We start from the raw sequence: 20165 nt of genomic DNA, 5'->3' as shown, positions 1-20165 counted from the left end.
TAGATTTTATTTAGTTTTATAATCAACATTTGGATAGCAATTTGAATAAGTTAAATATATTGATTGCTCCTAATATTTCCAATGCAGCCTCTTTTTTTTTTTTTTTTGCTTTATAATGTGTTATTTAATAAACAGTGTGGCTGATTCATAGTGCATTTTATGACAAGTTAACCTCTCCAGCTGACTGATCCTTTAGAAAATCCCACCAGCCTGATCAACCAAGCGTTTTACTACCATGAACACCCCACCTATCAGAAACATATGCGGCCAGTCCATTCTTAGCAAGGTTGTGTGAGCGAGCAGTGAGACTACATACCGGAAACGAGGCGATTTGGCCTCCAAAATAAAAGCACATTTTCACCTACAAGGGAAGAAAATTGAAAGGAATGCGTCTTATTCCGGTAAAAACACAAAGGTGGTGTTTTAATTATAAGGAGAGTTGTTATCTGAAATATAGACCTGTGTTGCAGTAAAACGCGGTACCATGTTGAGCATTAAGGCTTTTATATTGATATTTTTAAGCGGAAGCTTTATTTTCTATTATGGCTGGCTTGACGGATACGCTGATATAGTAGGATCTTGACTGGCTGCTTTGGCGAAGACGGGTGTCAGCTATGAATAGAAGATCAAAGAAAATGGATCCAGCTGGTACAGTAGCTCACGACGCGCAATTTCGTGGCTCATCCATGATTTAAACTCAACATTATGGTCATCCGGAGGCGCAAAACGGCTGGTTTGCTTGCATTCAGGCGACCGCTCACCCACCAAGCCGCTGGTAATCTATTTCCCACAGCTTATGTTTGCTATTCCTGCAACGCAAGGGCTATTTCTCGTTAGAAAAAAAATAAAACCGAGCCAAGTATCCGCATGTCAGCTGTTTGTTTGCGAGGTTCACGGACGTAAGGTAGCGATTCGCCGGAATGGCATCGGCGCTGAGCTGCTTCAGCGGTCCCGAGGAGCTGGAGGACGTCAATCACGCTCGGGGTTTGATCAGTGAGCTCAAGCTGCTGTATGACTCTCGCCTCCTCGGGGATGTCACCATCGGAGTGGAGGGCGATGAGTCTATGCATCACAGCGCCGAGGCGGCCGCGGGTCACATCGACAAACTTTTCCTGTGCAACCGCAACATCCTCGCCGCCGCCAGCCCGTACTTCAAAAGCATGTTCACCGGAGGCTTGAATGAAAGCATGCAGGAGAGGGTGATCATCCGCGGGGTTGACGCCGAGTCCATGTCTGTCATCATTGATTACTGCTACACTGGCAAAGTTACCATCACGGAGGGCAACGTGCAGAGGCTGTATGCGGCTGCCAACATGCTGCAGCTCGAGTACATCAGGCAGGCGTGCTCCAGCTTCATGACCAGGAGGCTGGACCACTCCAACTGTGTGGGGATCCTGAAATTTGCAGACACATATGACAACCCTGAGCTGAAGGGGAACGCGCAAGCATTCATCGCCAGGAACTTTTGCCAGCTGTGTAATGGCAAGGAGCTCTGTGAGCTGGACCTGATGCAGCTAAAGGAGCTGCTGTCTCTGGACACGTTGGATGTGGACTGTGAGAGGAAGGTGTGCTCAGCTGCTCTACAGTGGATAGAGGCGAACGCGCCGGAGGACACCGAGGATGCGCTGCAGGTGCTGAGGTGTGTGCGCTGGAATCTGTTCACTGAGAAGGATAAGGCATACCTGGAGGGCCTCATGGCGAGACCTGTCGTTGAGAAGTACCTGGCATGTTTCTTTGAGAAGTCTGCGGAGGAGAGCTGTGGAATGCCTGCAAAAGCGGACGTACCAAAACACAGAATCGGAGTGAGTGCAAAAGAGATGATCCTCTTCTTTGGCCTGCCCAATGACAACATCATGTGCTGCGACCCGTACTCCGAGGACCTCTACTTCATGGCTCCCCCTCTTGTCGACCTCAGCTGTCAGGATTACAAGCGCCCCACCATGGAGTCCTTAATCGCCTGCGCCACGCCGGAAAACAACCTGTATCTCGCCTCTCACCTCTCAAAGCATTTCTGGCTGTACAACCCCGTGCTGAACCGCTGGCAGGAGCTCGCCGAGAGACCGCTGGGGAGGATACACTCTGGGATGGGTTACCTCAACGGCCACGTGTACCTCCTGGGTGGAAGGAACCCTGTGACGGACGCCAGGCTGAAGGAGGTGGAGTGTTACAGCGTCCAGAGGAACCAGTGGACATTTGTGGCTCCTCTGCCTCACTCTCTGGGCAAGATGCAGGTGGTGGCGCTGAACAACCACCTGTACGTGGTGAACAAAAGGAGGATGCTCTGCTACGATCCCAAGAGGAACCGCTGGCGCCACTGCGGGTCGCTGAAAAGAGACAAGCTCCACAAGGCCTGCGTGTTCCAGGACCAGATCATATGTGTGTGTGACATCCCCGTGGTGAAGGCCTACAGCCCCACCCGAGGGGAATGGAGGAGGATGGGTGACATTCCCATTGACAGTCGCGCTCTGAACTACCAGGTGATTCAGCACAACAACAAGCTGCTGCTCCTCACCCAGACCTTACTGCAGCACAACAAGAACAGGGTCCTCATCCATGAATACGACCCGGCCAGGAACAACTGGAAGAACGTCATGGCGGTGTACGTGTCCTCCCTGGGGCCCGTGTGTGTTTCAACGCGCGTGTACCCGGCGTGCCTGGGCTCCGCTCACAGCTTCTCCACAGAGGAGGACGACGACAGCGGCTCCAGCGCTGACTGGGACTTTGATGGGTTGACGGACGCAGACTCAGACTCTGGGAGCTCCAGCTCATTCTCGGATGAGAACTGGTAGCCTGCACTGTTACAGATGTGTAAAAGGAAAGTTTACCTTATTTATGGTTTAATGAAGTTTCATGGAATTCCGTCGTCAGGGTTGTTACATGAGAATTTTTGGTAGTTGATAACAAAACCAGTGAATTTCCACGATTCTCAATACCTGATTTCATAACACAGCAAAAACAAAAATCCTATTCAGCACACACTCCTCAATTTAAAAACATAAAAGATTAAAAATAAACACAAATGTTATGTTTCTCAAGTATTTAAGCATATAGGTGACATGAAAATAAGAACACTGAGTTACAAGTGCAACGTTGGCTTGTATCCTTCAAATAGAAAACAAAACCGCCCAACAAGAATCCTGATTTCAAATTAGAGGAACTTTATGAAATTATTATATTATATTATATGATTTACAGTGCTGTAAGCATGACTGACATTCTAAGTGTTTCAGTATTTAAATATAGAGGCCAAGGCTACGGTAGAATAACAACACTGAGTTGCAAAGTGAGGAATCTAGCTGTGTCAGGACCACTGATACTAAAAACTAATGTTGGTTCAGTATTTTGATATTGACCAGGAACCTCAGTAAGCATCTCTATTCTGTATGCAGTGCTGGATTCAAGTCAGTATTATAATATTAAATTTACAGCAGATGGCGAAATCAGTCAGAAGCTGATATCTTTACTTCATGTCTCCCCTCATCACTTTGGTCAGTGATCTTTGACGTAAGAGTTGAGGGAAATTAATAGAGCCACTAATGTTTATTTTTCACGTCAGCTTCTTTCACGCACTGATGGGAAACTGCAAGACATGAGGGTAGGAGATACGTTTAAGTCCATTATTATTCTGTCCCGCTGCCATAGCACATGGTATGTAGGGCGTCGTGTCGTCAGGGTGACGTTTGTGAGTCTGCATGTCTGTGTGTAAACGCCTTCTTGTGAACACAGTTACTCAAGAACAATACAGGACAGAAACTGCATTCTCACAGTGCAGGTTCATCTTGGAGAGCAGATGATCTGATTAGATTTTCGTGTAGGCCTACCTTGCTGCATACATTTCCATATTACTGAGGAAAAACTGATTTCCTCAAATCTACTGTAACCCACTGAAGGTGCAGAGATCATATGTGAAGACAAGTATGTCGACGTAGAAATATTTTCTAATTATTGCATTAATTAGCTCAAGTAATGACTTCATTGGACTAACTGGCTCTGTTTTAATACATGATGACTAAGGCGGGACATTAGGCAGCTCAAGTGCCTCTTGTTTATATCGAAAAACACAAGTGGTCATTTATATAATTGCAGGGGCTATACAAATGTCTTTTTTTTTTTTTTTTGTATTATTGTTGATACAGCTGTCACACACAGCTAGTGTTGTGAAACCTACTGTATGAAATGTAGAGGCCAATGTACTGTATGCTGACTCAGGTTAGGCTTCGACAAAAGCCTGTATGCCATGACTGAAATGTTTTATTTTGAGAAGACATACAGCTAGGTTGATTTTTTTTATTTTATTTTATTTTTTAATTACATGCTTAAAGATAATCAGTGAAAGTGGTACTTCGCTCACGCTTGTATGGAATTAATTTTATTGTGTGCATTAATTAATTTTCTCTTTTTTTTTTTTTTTTTTTTTTTTTAAACATTTATATCACATTCAGGAAAATGTGTAAGAGTTTTTGCAAAGTATTGTTGGTCCTAATGAGCCAGGCATAGGTGGTGAGCAGGGCTGCATGTAATAAAAGTGTAATTGCAATGCTATTTGTCCATCAAGCGTTCACCTATGCACACCCAGACATACAGAGTGGTCGCTGCTTTCCAGCTCTGTGGTGGATTTTACATGATGGTTGGTAAAATGTTACAGTATTACATGTTGGTGTGTGTGTGTGTGTGTGTGTGTGTGTGTGTGTGTGTGTGTGTGTGTGTGTGTGTGAGTGTGTGAGTGTGGGAGGATGGGAATAACTGGATTACAGCAGTTTATTTTATTTTTTGTGGAGGGTGTAATTATGCTGATGCACGCTTCAGTCTTAAAAAAACAAACAAACAAAAAAAAAAACAACTGGGCTACAGTAAGGTTTTGATTATAGCGCTGTTTTGTATATGTGTCAAATAAAACACATCCCAAATGTCTGATGCAAACCACTGCACTGTGTGTGTGTCTGGTCAGTGAGGCAGCATCCGGCGGCCCCTTGGTGCTCTCGCGAGACTTCAGGGCCGTGCATCCAGACGGCGAGAAGATGAGCGATGGCAATAGAAAAGCCAGGAGAGGAATTTGATACAGTTTTCAATCGAAATGACTCCCTAGAGCTGTCGTCGCATCACGAATATGAGAGTGTGCAGGCTCGGATCTTCAAGATTATAGTCATAGGGGATTCAAATGTGGGCAAGACGTGTTTGACTTACCGGTTCTGCGGGGGCGCATTCCTCAAAAACCCAGAAGCAACAATCGGGGTTGATTTCAGAGAGAGGACGCTGCAGCTCGATGGAGAAAGCATCAAGGTAAGAGGAGCTACAAGGCTTTGACACGCACCACAGGCACCCCGGAGCGCCTTGTGGTGTTATTATAGCTGTATTATAGGGGATTTTCTGTTAGATTATTATGAGCCACGTCTCATAACGGGATGGGACAGCCTCCCAAATAGGAGCCGTCATTCCTTGACCTGTGCGGTGCCTGTTTCACGGGCATCCAATGACCATGCATGCAGCCAGCATATCACATTCACTATACAAGGCACCTCTGAGAAATGAGTAATTTATTAATGCCGCCTCTTTGGTATGGAGGAGAAAGGCTTGGATGCCAAGTATAGCACAGAAAGGTGTCTGAGACAGTCTAATCAAAATGAAGCGGTCTCTGATGACAACAACATGAGCCTTAATCCTCCATGAGAGGCAAGAATGGAAACTGAAAGCACACCTTAATCATAAGCACACACCCAGCTGCTGCTGAGGCTTTATTAAGGCTGGGGAATATGGACAAAATCAAATATGACAATAGCTTGTGACCAAATTATTGATTTGATGATGTTTTAAGGATGACAGTTGGTGCTTGAGGAAGATATTTACACAGAAGCGGTTTTTGATCATTAGTGATGTGGATAGGATGTCTAAACAAGTAACAACACTTACACCACATCACAATATTACAATATCCAAAATTCAGCACAATATTTATATCTCAATACGGTATCGCTATAATATCAGTATAGTGTCCAGACCTAAGCTGTGTTACTGAAGTGTTCCTGTTATTAAGCTCTACTTTGAAAGCTTTCATAAGTGTTATTGAGGCCTATCAACGTGGTTTGTGCGTGTGTGTGTTGTTTCAGTTGCAGATCTGGGACACAGCAGGCCAGGAGCGCTTCAGGAAGAGCATGGTGGAGCACTACTACCGCAGCGTCCACGCTGTCATCTTCGTGTACGACATGACCAGCCTGTCCTCCTTCGAGAGCCTCCCCGAATGGATTGACGAGTGCACCCGGCACTCTGTGGGCCCCATGGTACCCCGCATCCTGGTGGGCAACAAGTGTGACCTGAGAGACTCCCGGGAGGTGCCCACGTCGGTCGCCCAGCGCCTTGCAGACAGCTACAATTTCCCGCTGTTTGAGACGTCAGCCAAGGACCCTGCTGAGAAGGAGCATGTCGATGCTATCTTCCTGACACTGGCCTACAGGCTCAAGAGCCATAAACCCCTGAGACTGAAGCAGCCCAGCGAGAGCAGTGTCAGGTATCTGTGGAATCAGAGAGAGCGGGAGGAAGCAGCTTGTCAGTGCTGAGGTCACGTCTGACCTGTGTACACAAACACAGGACGAAAACGTCACCAGAGCCTTTGCAAACACAATGATGCCGACGAAAGCAACATTAAGACTGAAACTGGAATGATCTGATTTGATCAGCAGATAGAACAGGAGGAGGTAGTGTGGAAAGCCTCTTACTGAGTTTTATAAATTTACCCGTTTCTCTGCTGTAAGCGCACATTGCTGGTGTAACTATTACAGATTTGAACAATATTAAATCAACAATTAAGTGAAATGCATGTGAATGAATATGTACCTATGCCAAATAACTGCAGCTCGATCTGCACATGAATTCACTTTGAGTCAAACTACATAGAATTACAGACTGCACTTTAACACACAGACAATTGATGAGCAATCATCCATCCAGTGGCACTAAAGCTGATCTGTCCAGAGGAGACAGTGAATTAAAGGAAAGACAATATTGCAATGGTAGAAAGGGACCAGTGTAAGGGAGGGTGTTGTAACTGTGAAGAAAAATGTGCAATTATGTCAGAATTTACAAAACTTCAACAGATTTTTCAAGAGACGTCCCAGTTCTTGTTAAATCTGTCAGTGCAACCGCAGCATGCATTTTGATGATGTTATGGAGAGATGAGCATTGGCACAGTCATTTCTATACCAGCTCAATCACACATACAGCACTTCAAAGAGAGAACTCCACTAGTGAAAGGCACTAATGACAACATGTAGCTATCATTTGGGACAAAACTGCAACTATGGTCTTCAAATCCACATAATTATTTGGAAATGGTGTGACTAAGGAATGGGGAATGTTTAGGTATTCTTTCAATTTAAGGTGAAGCCACAGGAAAACTGAGGGTGTGGTCATGTAAAACCAAGATGATTGATAACTGTGTTGCATGTATACAGTAATGCAAACACCTTCTGACAGTATGGAGCTTCATGACAAAATAAAAATGTAAGTGACAATAAAAGTGGTTTTATCTGCATTACTTTTGTTGAATTACTTTCTGGTGCTCTTTTTTCTTTGACTGGTGTAGTTGGTGTCAGAGCAGCAAAATTAAACCGGTGAGGTTGCTGTTTTAGGGCCCTGATCTGCCTACTGGGCAGCTTGGCTCTGCTCATTTCGACACCCCACTCGCCACCTCTCCTCGCTCATTTTGCGCAATTAATTCTCAGCCTTGGGTGCAGGATGCCAGCCGATCAGATGCATCAAGATACAGCTGCTATTATTTGCCTTCTCAGTTTGTCCAACAATGACACTGTCTCCCTGCCTATGGTTGAGCAATAGTGACTTGTTTACCACTTAGAAATCACTTCCCAATTTCAGCGTTGTTTACAAATGTTGACAAAATACAATTCAAAACAGACTAAATTTGCAAGGTTTTCAGACTTTTATGCCCACATAACGTTTTATTATTTTTCAAATTCCCCTTAAACTGCCACTTGCTAAATAGTAAACTAATCTTTTATACAAGAACTTTAATAGTAAAGCCACAATCATTGAAATTACATATTTTCCAATGATGTAGTGAGGCTGACACCTTGCAATATTTGATTTTAAAATATAATGCACATGTAGCCTATACACATTAAATACACATTTATAATTCGTTATACACACACACATCTTCATAATGCAGATCTGCAGTAACTTGAATGGCTTTCAGCGCCACACAGTGGTTCACACACTGATGACGTGTTCAGAGATCCTCGTAAACTAGTAGACTTACGAGCTTAAAATGACATACTGAAGTGGAACAGGTTACTAATATACAGAAAAATCAAGTTCAGTGGACACAGTGTTCAATTTGTCTGTTCAGATGGACGATGTGCCGTTTGAGGTGAGAAAATGTGTAAAATAAACACAAAAACAGTCCAATGTGTTTATATTGCTTACTGCTGTGTTTATATTGCTTACTGCTATTTATCATGTGTATACTGTATATTTCTTCTAAATTTGCACATTGACCTACCTCTATGCACATTTTATACACCCATGCACACGGTTTTTTCTGTTTTTTTTTTTTTGTTTTTTTTTTTGTTGCACATTGCTTTTTGCACACTGGGTTGTACTTAGGTTATTCTGTTGTACTCAGATCTTATTCTGTTATACTTAGATCTTATTCTTTATTTCTATTTTTTTATTTACTTAATCTGTAATCTGTGGATACTGCTGAAGAAAATGTGAATTTCCTGCGGGATGAATAAAGTATCTACCTACCTACCTACCTACCTACCTACCTACAATGATGTTAAGATACTGCAATTCACAAACGTAATCAAAGCGTTTGTGTAAATTAAAAATAATAATAATAATAAAATATTAATTATGGACGTGAAAGTAAAGCAGTGAGTCTCTTTGCCCCGGGACTCCTGACTTTTCCGAGATAAGCCGCTGAAATGGTATGACCCTGAAAGGAGGCGATATTTCCCATCCTGCGGCGAGTCCATGAAGGCAGCACTGTGATCGGGGCTTTGGTCATTCCCCACCCGGCGTCCCTCTGCGGCCATGGTAACACAAGTGGACCTGTGATCAAAACAACACAGACAACCGCTTTCCATGCAGGTACGGGCATTATTCTGATGTAGGACAGACAAAAATGATGCCGTTGTGCGTGTCGGGCGTTTGCTTTTGTCTCGGTGCGCGTGTGCCATATGCCGGGAGGATTAACGATATCTGCATTTGTTGCCATGCGATTCGTTTTGTTGTCTGTGGCCTGCGCTAGCTAAATGAAGCTAGCAAAAGCTAACGTCGGCGCAGAGAAACAGATTGTTAAACATGAGGAGCTGGGGAGCGGGATAGCGGTTTGATTTCCCTGTCAGGTGCAAGTGTAATACACAAATTATAGTCAAATCACTGCCTTTGACATTAACGTACCATGTTGCTGTACCTCTGTCACTGTTTACTTGAGTGCTGTGCTGTTCTGCAGATCAATAAGACGAGCTGCTGTCATTGATGCTGTGTTATTAATGGATCCAGCTTTGAATCTGGCATGAACTAACACAACAAGGCTTTAACCATGCACCACTGCACTCCTGACTATCTGTTTTTTTTTTTTTTTTTTTCTTCATCACACAGCTACAACCCTCAGCATGAATCTGGCAGAGATATGTGATAATGCGAAGAAGGGCCGTGAGTACGCTTTGCTGGGGAACTATGACTCCTCCATGGTGTACTACCAGGGTGTCATTCAGCAGATCCATAAGCACTGTCAGTCCCTCCGAGACCCCGCCCTCAAAGTCAGATGGCAACAGGTGAGGCCACCGGTTTCCTAGTGGAGTCAAAGCGAGGTTTCCTCTGTGCTGTAAAGCCGAAGTACTCCTCTTCCTCTGTTTGTGTCCAGGTGAGGCAGGAGCTGACGGAGGAGTACGAGCAGGTGAAAGGCATTGTGGGAACGCTAGAGAGCTTCAAGACAGATAAGCCGGTGGATCCCCCTGCTCCTCAGCCAGAGGAGAGACCAGAGGACCCAGCGGTTTGGCCCCCTCCCATCCCTGCAGAACACAGGTATGTGTGTTTATGAGCACTAATTTGCTTGCTTTAAAAGACACAATCTCTTGTCATAGTGTGTCAGTGTGCTGCTTGAAGACATAATCTGGCACTTATTTGGTTGTCGGGAATGTTGTGCTGTGGTTGTGAAAAGATTGACTCATAAATGGAAAACTTGACTAACTCATCCATAATCAAACTGCAATCAATTAAAAAAGACAGGGTTCTTTATATTTTATGTGACAGATATTTGTCTGAATAAGGCGAACTGAAAGATTTCTTCACTTTCACTTATAGCCCAGTTATATTTTGATTGTGACAGATGTCCAAAAATGACTCTTATAGCTACACTCTTAAGACACTGATTGGAAATTTTCTATTTTAGGTAGAAGCTCAGGGGACACCTGATGATCAATGGCATTTCAGCATTTTCCTGTAGTCACCTGTATGGTAGAGCTGGCCCCGGTCATACTTATTCATATTACCCAGCGAGATAACTACCAGAAAGCACTCTGCATTGCAAAGAGTCATATTTTGCATAATCTGTTACAGCTCTGGCAGCAGCAAGTTGTATTTCTGCTCACTGAAGTGGACATATCAGGCCTGCACAGAAAACTGGCAGAGCGGGTTTAAATTTAATTACACTCTCTGCTAAAGAAGGGGCAAGGAAGTACAAAATAATTACCACTCAACAAAGATTCGCAAATTAGCTGGGGAGTTTGTCTGCGCGTGTGTCCCATTATCACAGTGTGTGTGGTTTTATTCGTGTTTGTATGCAGGAATCCCGCCGCCGTGAAGCGTCCCAATAGTGCCGTGAAGCAGCAGAAGAAGGATTCTCCCGGCCTGCAGCACAGAGGGGCGGGGCCAGGTGGAAGGGGCCAGACCAACCCTAAAACAGATCGGCCGGGAGCCAGAGACGCCCGTGGCACCAAGGCCAAAGACGACAAGGTCAGGGAGTAGCAGTGTGGATTGAGACGATTAAAAGAAAACATTCAACCCCGTATTGTTTTGTATTTATTAATTTGTCCTCCTGCGGCTTCCCAGGGAAAGAGAGGGGCTGCGGAGGGGGGAGGGGACGGGGATCTGAAGAAGTTTGACGGCACGGGTTATGACAGCGACCTCGTGGACGCACTTGAGAGGGATATTGTGTCCCGCAACCCTAACATACACTGGTACGGTGGCACACCACTGCTCTCTCTCTCTCTCTCTCTCTCTCTCTCTCACAACACACACTCATTTGCGTTTGCGTATTGCTGCTGATGCTGGACTTCTGCAAAATTGCTGATTGAGCTGTGCGTGTGAATCGCAGGGATGACATTGCTGATCTGGAGGATGCTAAGAAACTGCTGAGGGAGGCAGTGGTGCTGCCCATGTGGATGCCTGACTTCTTCAAGGGCATCCGCCGCCCCTGGAAGGTACACGCAAACACACTCTCATCCAAATGTGCTCATGTTCATACACTTAACTTATGCTCACATTTTAGTGTAAGAAAAAAAAATCCTGTAACACAGCGGTTGAGGTGTATTACAGGAAGACAGAGGCATGCGCAGTGTGTGTATTGCCTGTGTGACGCTAAGCTCAAAGTTCAGATAGACTCAACATCAACAGTTGCTGACCTTTCGACGTGAAGTCAGTGGTTTTACAGCAGGCGGTTGTCGTACACACACCATTTTTGTAGTTTTGTCATGATTTTTCAAATGGTAGAAAGAGCTTCCTGCAGTTTATGCATGGAAAAATGTTACATCTTATTTGTCACATTTACCCACCATGCTTTTAGAGGCGCTGAGCAGGTAGCTGAGTGCAATAGGAGCTGAGTGGAGTTCAGTTAGCACCACCCATTGAGCTGGGTGGTGCCTAATGTTGGGCCAGCTACTGATAAAGAAAGGCCATATGAACAGCTAGTGACTTTAATGATTAGGTTAATGTTTTGCATCATCAGCATTCACGGTTTGAGTGCCCGTTCCTGATGCCAACACAGGGGTTTTAATTAATAAACACATCTTTTTTTTTTTTATTTTTAACCCAAGTGTGAGTGATGCATAACCTGCTGAGTGACAAGTCAGGGGGATTTTTCACCACCAGCTTGTGTTGAGGTTCATTGTATGAGGGCTCTTTCCCTCAGGCCTGTCATGTGAAGGTCAGTGCTTCACTGGGTCCTCAGCAGCACAATGGGCTTCATTTGTAAGATGCATGTACGCATCATTGAGCTCATCATTCAGAACCTTTATTTATATGGAGCGAGCACCCTGCGAGCACACATTCGTTAGATGCGACCCTTTAGAAGTACAAAGATCAGCAAAAGTGCAATAAAATGAAGGCTGAATACACTCCATATACATAAAGGACATTTCAAGTTGAGGTTTATTTTATAGCCACTCTGGGTGGCTGGTGGTATTTGTTGCATTATAGATGATACTCAGTGCACCTCTGACATTTACATTAGACACTTTAACAAGACAAGGACAAATGTCTGTTGTTTTGCCCCATTTTGTACTTAGCTCTGTTCAGTTTACACAAATTAGCTCCGAATCTGAGCTGCAATGAAAGCACATGTTGTAAGTCTTCAACCGATTGCCTTAAAATAACCAATAAAACTTAAACAACCACAGTTGCATGACAGAAAATAAGAAATGGTGTCACATAGATTTTCATGCGCGGCAGGTTTGCATTGGTGTGACAAAGAAATTGTGGCACAAAAAATTTGACTGTTTTCTGTTTTTGTTCCACTTAAAATGGAATCCTGATTTTTCTCTCTCAGAATTAATTAAGAAGGGGATTTCCAAAACTCTTCAAGCCAGTACAGTGAATTGTGTAGCTGTATCATTATAGTGACAGGCTTTCTGTGACTCGTCGAACCGGTTGTGACTTGTCCCCTGTTGTTTGTGTGTGTGTTTATGTATATAAGTTTGAGACTGCCTGCATAATGATGTTTGACTTTGTGTTTCAGGGTGTGTTAATGGTCGGCCCTCCAGGGACAGGGAAGACCATGCTGGCTAAAGCTGTGGCCACGGAGTGTGGGACCACTTTCTTCAATGTGTCCTCCTCCACCCTCACCTCCAAATACAGGGGAGAGTCTGAAAAACTTGTCCGCCTTTTGTTTGAAATGGTAATTACATCTGTACTCATGTGGGTTATTAAGCAACACCTCACAAGGGGGAAACTGGAAAATAAGTGTGTTTTTGTAAGTCAGAGAATGATTCTCGTTGATGATTTGTTCCTCTTCCAAGGCCCGGTTTTACGCTCCAACAACCATCTTCATAGACGAGATCGACTCCATCTGTGGCAGAAGAGGAACATCAGACGAACATGAGGCGAGCCGCAGAGTCAAATCAGAACTCCTGGTCCAGATGGACGGTGAGTGAATTTTGCTGATAGTGGTATTGTTGGGGTTATAGGTGCCCACGTAGATCATTTTGCACAGTGATGAAAACTGCAACCACAGTCCTTCCCAACCCTGACAAGTTAGCAGACAGTCACACAAACATCAAGGTAACACCGCTGAGATCCAAGAGCTTCCTAATGAAATGGCCACCGAGTGTATGCCTGATTTAATTTGATCATGCACGCGGCTTGTGACCAGGTGTGGGCGGAGCCCTGGAGAACGACGATCCCTCTAAGATGGTGATGGTCCTGGCTGCGACCAACTTCCCCTGGGACATCGACGAGGCACTACGGCGACGCCTGGAGAAGAGGATCTATATCGCCCTGCCCACAGGTGAGCCCTCACCCTCAGCCTGACACTGAGCCGCATACACAACCACTGGAGGAATCTCAAGAGGCTGTGTGCTTAGAAAAAAAGATTAAAGCTCTTGTCTCATATAAGGCTCAGTCAGCTTCTATTTACTCTCCAGAACACATTTATCTGTTTACCTTTGATCCATCGCTCTCTCATATCCATGTTTGATTGTCTCGTTCTAACTTCTGTGTGTGTGTGTGTGTGTCTGTGTGTGTGCAGCGGTCGGTCGTGTAGAGCTGCTGAAGATCAACCTGAGGGAGGTGGAGGTGGCCGCTGATGTAGACCTGGACCTCATTGCCAAGAAGATCGAGGGCTACTCTGGAGCAGATATCACCAACGTCTGCAGGTGTGTGTGTGTCTGTGTGTGTGTGTGTGTGTGTGTGTGATGGCTTGTGGTTAAGAAAGCAGCATGTTACTCGGGCTGGGTGATATGGACAAAAACAAATATCACAAAACTTTTGACCAAATACCTCGATAGTGATATCGTGAAGACATTGTGAGGATGGCTATTGGTGCTTTCACTATATATTAACACAATTAAATTTTTGATAAATAATCATCAGTGCATAAGGCAAATAACAGAACAGCAAGAGCAGTCTGGTAAGATAAAAAATAAAAATCACACCCTTTAACTGTAATGCAGCTTTTAAATCTGCTATGTCAAGATGTTACGATATCCATAATTTCAGATGATATCTAGTCTCATATCACCAAATTGATGTTATATGAATATATTGCCTAGCCCTACATATTACATAAATACAATATATACATATGGATGTGACTGAACCTCATTTGCATACAAAGAGGATTGCTGGAGATTACTGGTGTTCTGCGAAAAATGGTCACTAAGATGTAAAAATATGCAGTTCAAAATTAATATTCACAATAATAGAACTTTCACTTTCATTTATTGACTAATAATGAACAGGCCAGAACCTTCTGATTGATTTGACTCTATCATTGCACTGTGGCAAAAGGAAGTAAGCATTGAGTTTATGTTTGTGTAACTTTAGAATCAAATATCAAAAATGAGTTTTGAATTATGACAGTTTTCCATATGTGTGAGAATGGATCTTTTTATTTTGTTTTCACTTGGCGGTGAACCTAGGTTTACAAACACTGTGAAGTTTTTGGCCAAAGGCATTGCTTGCCTATTGGGAAAGTCGTCTGATCAGTGGAATGATGTTGGAAGCATGTAGATGTCCTCCATGGATTTCTCTCTCTCTCTCTATGAATGAAAAAGAGAGATATAAAATGTGTTAGTTGTGAAATAACAATAGTGATAAACACTTTGTTTTCTAAAGGTGACTGGAGAACCAAATAGGCAACAACAGTACATTTTATCAGAGCACTGACAGCGGACTGTAAAATATAAACCACCGTTCTGAGTTCCTGAGTTCTTCAGCGGCTGACTGCTTTGAACAGAGAGAAAGGGAATTTCAGCTGCGGAAATACTTGTATGAATAAAAAGATATGAAAAAGAATTCATATCCAAAAGTAATGCCAAAACCTGTCACACTGTGAACAGGAGCTCAGCTATCTCGCTGACAAGTTGGCTGTGTGAGTACTGGGACTAAATTGCTTATAGTTGATAAAGTTATCATTTTCATAAGTTGATCTTTGTGATTACAGGCTAATAGTCTTCACAAAGGCTGTCTCATCAAGTGGAAGGTAGAAAGCCTGGGATATTAAAATCCTGGCAATTATTTCAGTGAAGAATTACTGCTAGATAAAGAACTTCCCATGTGTTTTTTTCTTCTACTTTTCTCCTTCACTGTGTTTGTTTGCTTGTTATCTCTTGGTTATAATGGTCAATATCTCCAGGCTGCAGATGGCTCTGTCGTCAAAAACATAAGTATTGAGGGATCAAAAGTCTTAATATGACTCAGAAATACATTATGAGCTGTAGGTTTGTGCAAAAACACCATTTAATAAGTGTGGGAGTCAGATTGTGTCAAATAGTAGATGACTCATTTTGGAATAAAACGGTAAAAAAAAAAAAAAAAAACTTAATAAAGCAGGATATGAAGTCCATTTTAAAGCATATACAGTATTTATTAAAAAAAAAAAAAAAGAAAAGAAGATTCATATTTCTTTGTGTGTGTGTGTGTGTGTGTGTGTGTGTGTGTGTGTGTACATACAGTGACGATGTAACAGTTTCTTGTCCTCTGTCTGCTCTCCGGACCTCAGGGACGCCTCTATGATGGCCATGCGTCGTCGTATCCAGGGCCTGAGCCCCGAGGAGATCCGAGCTCTGTCCAAAGAGGAGCTGCAGATGCCCGTCACCATGGACGACTTCACCCTCACGCTCAAGAAGATCTCCAAATCCGTCTCCGCCGCAGACCTGGAAAAATACGAAGCCTGGATGGCCGAGTTCGGCTCCGTGTAGCGACAGGCACCGCACGGTACCGGAGGGACCGAACCTTTCCAAGGAGCGCGCGTGGCTTTGGGAAACCAGGAACGTCTTGGGAGAGGAGTGTATACCGCAGAGCAGGGAGCGCTGGAGTCTGTGAACCAGCATGACAGCCACCGACGTAACACAGGGGCTTTAAGTTTACATCAGAACACTGGTGCCTTGGACAGAGCGTGACGCGAATCAAAACAGTCAGCGGCTTCACTCTTTACCATTCACGACAGCTGCGCTCCTTGTTTTTTTTTTTTTTTTTTTTTTGGTGACACCGCGATTGTCCGTGTAGAGACTGTGAATCATCTTAGCTGACTGACTCCGGTGACCCAGGGCAGGACGGCGTAAACTGCCCTAAACCGGTCAGACGTAATACTTGAATGTCACTCCTCTCATGTATGGGGATCATTTACTGTAAGAAGTAGCCTAACGCAGGTAGACCAGGGAATACACGGTACTAGCACTCACACAGTGTTGTAATGTCACTGAGTCTGAGCACCTTTTGATGTTTTTTAGTTCCTAGGAGCCTAAATACTGACTACTGACCGAACTGACTTCCATAGGGGGGCCATGCATGACGATAGCCATTTGCCGCAGCTGGTTATCAAGTAATGGCTTCTTGTGTATGTATTATAATGACTGGTCATGTTGTTGTTGTTTTCTTTGTGCATTCCATATGAGGGGTTTCCATATGAGCTCCAAAAAAAACAGGGGCAGACATATGTTGTTTACAAAAGGTGCAGACAGAGTGCGTCTCTCAAGGGTACAGCTAATTCTCACGAAGGCACTCAATAAACAGTCCTTATATGTTAATATAACTGATTGGTTTTAATGTATTCTGCTTGTTCTTTATGGCAAAATCTTAGTCTAATTAACTCCAGGTCAGGCTGTATTTCTGTCTTATTGTAAGCAAACTGTGAAATGTATTTGTCAGTCTGTGCACCGCCTTAAACTGAATTATTTTATATCTGGCGTTCAAGGAGCATCACTAGATTCTATACAGCCCCTTCTGCTAGATTTTATTGCGTTGACATCCAGATCCTTGACCCAGTCTTCTTTCGGGTGACGGTAGAGGGTGGCCCAGAAATAGAAACAGGCAGAGAAACTGTTTGGAGTAAGGTTTGAATCACAAGAGGTAATGAAATGTGCCATTTTTTTTTTTTTTTTTTTTTAGGTTAACGTTCCAGGTTTGGTGTCATTTTCTGACGCAGTGTCTGATTTGAAGACAGCTGGTGAAATGAGAGTGAAGGGGAACGTATTTATCATCAGTCGACCCAGAGAGGCAAATGGTTTGTTTAAGCGCAGATCATAAATCTTCACTAATCTTTTCTCCCTCTAGACAAGGAACACACTTCACTTTTCCGAAAAAACATGAAGAAATGGTGAAAATGCCTGTTGTTTTATGAGCACTCGTGATCCGCCGTTCAGACATTATCCTACTTTCCCCACCCTCTGTTTTTAAAACTCGGCATCAGTCTTAACCTGATCGTTCATTCCTTTGTGTTTCATTTATGTGGATTACAAAATGTATTGTACTTTATATTCATGAATGTTAAGATTTGTGAATGTTAGTGAAAAGATGCACTCAGTCTTGTTGTTTTCGTCCGTTCCGTAGCACTGAAATACTTGATGTATTGTAGATGTAGACAAAGTAAGACCGGAGACAGAATGTGACAGCAGCCTCAAGTTTTGTTTGTTTTGTCAAGTCAATACGTGATATTTCAAATGAAGGGCAGATGTTACACGGCACTTTCCGCTGTAATGGCACTCAAAAGTATTCAACTTTCGTGATTATGTACCCAGCGATACCTCTCTCAGTGGGATTATAAGGGGATTCGTTCTCGAGCAGTCACTTGTGCACTCTGTTGTAAGCATCTTATAACAGGTTTTTCAAATTAAAACATTTCCTGAAACCCCCTTACTGAATCCTAAATGTAAGCTGTGTCTTATGATCTGCAGTTTTAGGCAGATTCTTGCAATCCACCTCTTATTAAAAGAAGGGGAATCTACTCTAGAAAAACATTTTCATATCTCAATATTGACACTTGGACATAATAAAGAAATAGATATTCATTATAAAAGCTGGAGGGCAGGTTGGGAGAGAAGCAGGGAGAAAGTGTGACGTTAATGGCACCATTTATGGATCTGTGATCAATATCAGTGTGAGGCCCACTCTCCACTGAACCCTCCCAGTCATCTGTGGTGGTAATGCGTTCCAGTGATTGTACCATATCACACCACACTATTGATCCCATCAGATTGATAAGTGCAGTTTCAATACTCACAGCATCTCTGCTTCCACTGAGACGGGAAGCAGAGGGGGGGGAGTCCTTTGTCAGGATGAAGCCTGGATTATCTCGCTCGGCGCCCTGGGAAAAGCCAAACCCTGTGTATCTACCGAGTCAAGTGCCCATGCCATTAGACACCAGCATTAACCAAAACTGCTCAGTGTGACTTTGTTAAAGATAACACAAATAGTGTGCACATTTGTATCACTGCAAACGTACAAATAAATTACAAATTTACCTTCACGTGATTCTGGGGCATTTTGTATCTTGTACGTTATGATCCTACCCAAGGAGGGTTTTTTTGACTCTGAAATTTCAACCCAGTACTGGTATCCCTGTGGATCTCCAGTTCAACCTTGAGGGGAAAAGAAAACTGATGAGTGTTAGAATAAGATTACACCTTTCAGAAATGACTGTACAGGTGGCCGTCTCATTTAGAGAGGAAATTTCAGGGATTGCTATTTTAGTTGTGTTTGCTGCCACCAAAGCTGAAATAATAATATATAACAGTAATATAATAATATGGAATTGTTTGGGATTCTCAGGATCTCTTTTTGCTAAATTGAGCAAAGGTCACAATAAAAAAAAAAAATTTTGTCACACCTATATTTTACTCACAATTTCATAAATCAAAGAAAAAATGCTATGACAAAATGCAGTGAACCTACACATTTGATGTATCCATCTACATTTACATTCCTTCACAGCTCTGTGTCTTTAACTGTGTTTCCCAGGGTGGCACACAGCTACCACCAGGGTGAAGAAGCCAGAGCTTTCCCTCCAGACACGGAGGCAGCAACGTGAAGTGCGTCCACCTAATTCAAACATGACATCCTATTGAACATAAATGATGGGATTTATCCTCTGGCATGAATGAATTCAGCTGAGAACGAAGATGTCAGCCAATACAATCTTTACTGGCTGCAGCAGGATGTTGTTACGCTGTTAGACGTCAAATATTAACCCTGCCAAAAATGCAAATCTCTTAAAGAGGCAATACCAATGAAATTCAACTATGATTTTTTTTTTTTTTCTTAATCTCAGAAATGCCCTAAGCTGTTGATACCAGAACTGATCTCATGTGACAGTATTGGGTCTAAATGATAAAACGAACAAAATTTGGTTGTATCTTGAAATTGTGGGCGGTCTGAAAGTTGCAAAAACTTATTTTCTGTCACATCTATCAGCAAGTCATACATTTGATATTGAAAACTCATTGAACAAAGAGAACTTACAAAAAAAATTACAATATTATTCTCACACTATGGTTCTCAATTGTGAGTTTATACATCACACCTTTCTTTATCCCCCCCCCCCCCCCCCCCCCCCCCCCCCCCCCCACCGAAAGACTGTTCCTAAAATATTCCTCAAGTGCTCTTGGGACATGGGGATATAATTTGATTTTGTATTGTGTATCGCCAGAACTACTGCAGGATCCCTATAATTGGTTTTCTCGTTAGAGTCCACAGGTATATAAATAAATTAATTTAGTTTAATTTAATCCAGGAGTTAAAAATCACAGCGTAACAAAAGAATGACTCGTGCAATCGTTGATTTTTATGTGTAAACCTTCATGCAAGTCGATAATTCATCAAGAACAACAAAAGCACATTTGAGAAATCCATTGCCTTGGGGCAAAATCTTAACAAATGGGCTTTCAAAATCTATATGGGTGTAGGGGGGCCTTGAGATGACCCCCCCTCTCCCA

At 43.2% G+C, this 20165-nt stretch overlaps 3 protein-coding genes across 3 annotated transcripts; all 3 read left to right on the top strand.

The window, feature by feature from the left end:
- Positions 1 to 548: 548 nt before the first annotated feature.
- kbtbd7 (kelch repeat and BTB (POZ) domain containing 7) lies at positions 549 to 4920 on the top strand. Its single transcript, XM_030080549.1, has 2 exons — positions 549 to 4673; positions 4717 to 4920. Exon 1 carries the CDS (start codon positions 921 to 923, stop codon positions 2787 to 2789), a length of 1869 nt encoding a protein of 622 aa, XP_029936409.1. The 5' UTR covers positions 549 to 920; the 3' UTR covers positions 2790 to 4673; positions 4717 to 4920.
- A 97-nt stretch (positions 4921 to 5017) lies between these two features.
- On the top strand, positions 5018 to 7478 carry LOC115379720 (ras-related protein Rab-33B). The gene is made up of 2 exons (XM_030080552.1): positions 5018 to 5280; positions 6105 to 7478. The coding sequence occupies exons 1-2, from the start codon at positions 5026 to 5028 to the stop codon at positions 6549 to 6551; spliced, it is 702 nt and encodes a 233-aa protein (XP_029936412.1). The 5' UTR covers positions 5018 to 5025; the 3' UTR covers positions 6552 to 7478.
- A 1528-nt stretch (positions 7479 to 9006) lies between these two features.
- Positions 9007 to 18700, top strand: katnal1 (katanin p60 subunit A-like 1). Its single transcript, XM_030080551.1, has 11 exons — positions 9007 to 9105; positions 9619 to 9794; positions 9884 to 10044; positions 10806 to 10974; positions 11071 to 11198; positions 11336 to 11441; positions 12974 to 13132; positions 13254 to 13380; positions 13607 to 13741; positions 13982 to 14108; positions 15956 to 18700. The coding sequence occupies exons 2-11, from the start codon at positions 9633 to 9635 to the stop codon at positions 16152 to 16154; spliced, it is 1473 nt and encodes a 490-aa protein (XP_029936411.1). The 5' UTR covers positions 9007 to 9105; positions 9619 to 9632; the 3' UTR covers positions 16155 to 18700.
- Positions 18701 to 20165: the final 1465 nt, after the last annotated feature.

Source organism: Myripristis murdjan, chromosome 21 (assembly GCF_902150065.1).
Source record: "Myripristis murdjan chromosome 21, fMyrMur1.1, whole genome shotgun sequence".
In the NCBI taxonomy this organism is placed as follows: Eukaryota; Metazoa; Chordata; class Actinopteri; order Holocentriformes; family Holocentridae; genus Myripristis; species Myripristis murdjan.
The sequence above is the reverse complement of the archived record's forward strand: the minus strand, read 5'-3'. Positions and strand labels throughout refer to the sequence as shown.

Coding starts and splice junctions, on each gene's coding strand:
- katnal1 (XM_030080551.1), top strand. CDS start 9,633: ATGAATCTGGCAGAGATATGTGATAATGCGAAGAAGGGCCGTGAGTAC. Junction 10,045..10,805: donor CCCATCCCTGCAGAACACAG/GTATGTGTGTTT, acceptor GTTTGTATGCAG/GAATCCCGCCGCCGTGAAGC. Junction 11,442..12,973: donor GCATCCGCCGCCCCTGGAAG/GTACACGCAAAC, acceptor TTTGTGTTTCAG/GGTGTGTTAATGGTCGGCCC.
- kbtbd7 (XM_030080549.1), top strand. CDS start 921: ATGGCATCGGCGCTGAGCTGCTTCAGCGGTCCCGAGGAGCTGGAGGAC.
- LOC115379720 (XM_030080552.1), top strand. CDS start 5,026: ATGGCAATAGAAAAGCCAGGAGAGGAATTTGATACAGTTTTCAATCGA. Junction 5,281..6,104: donor TCGATGGAGAAAGCATCAAG/GTAAGAGGAGCT, acceptor GTGTTGTTTCAG/TTGCAGATCTGGGACACAGC.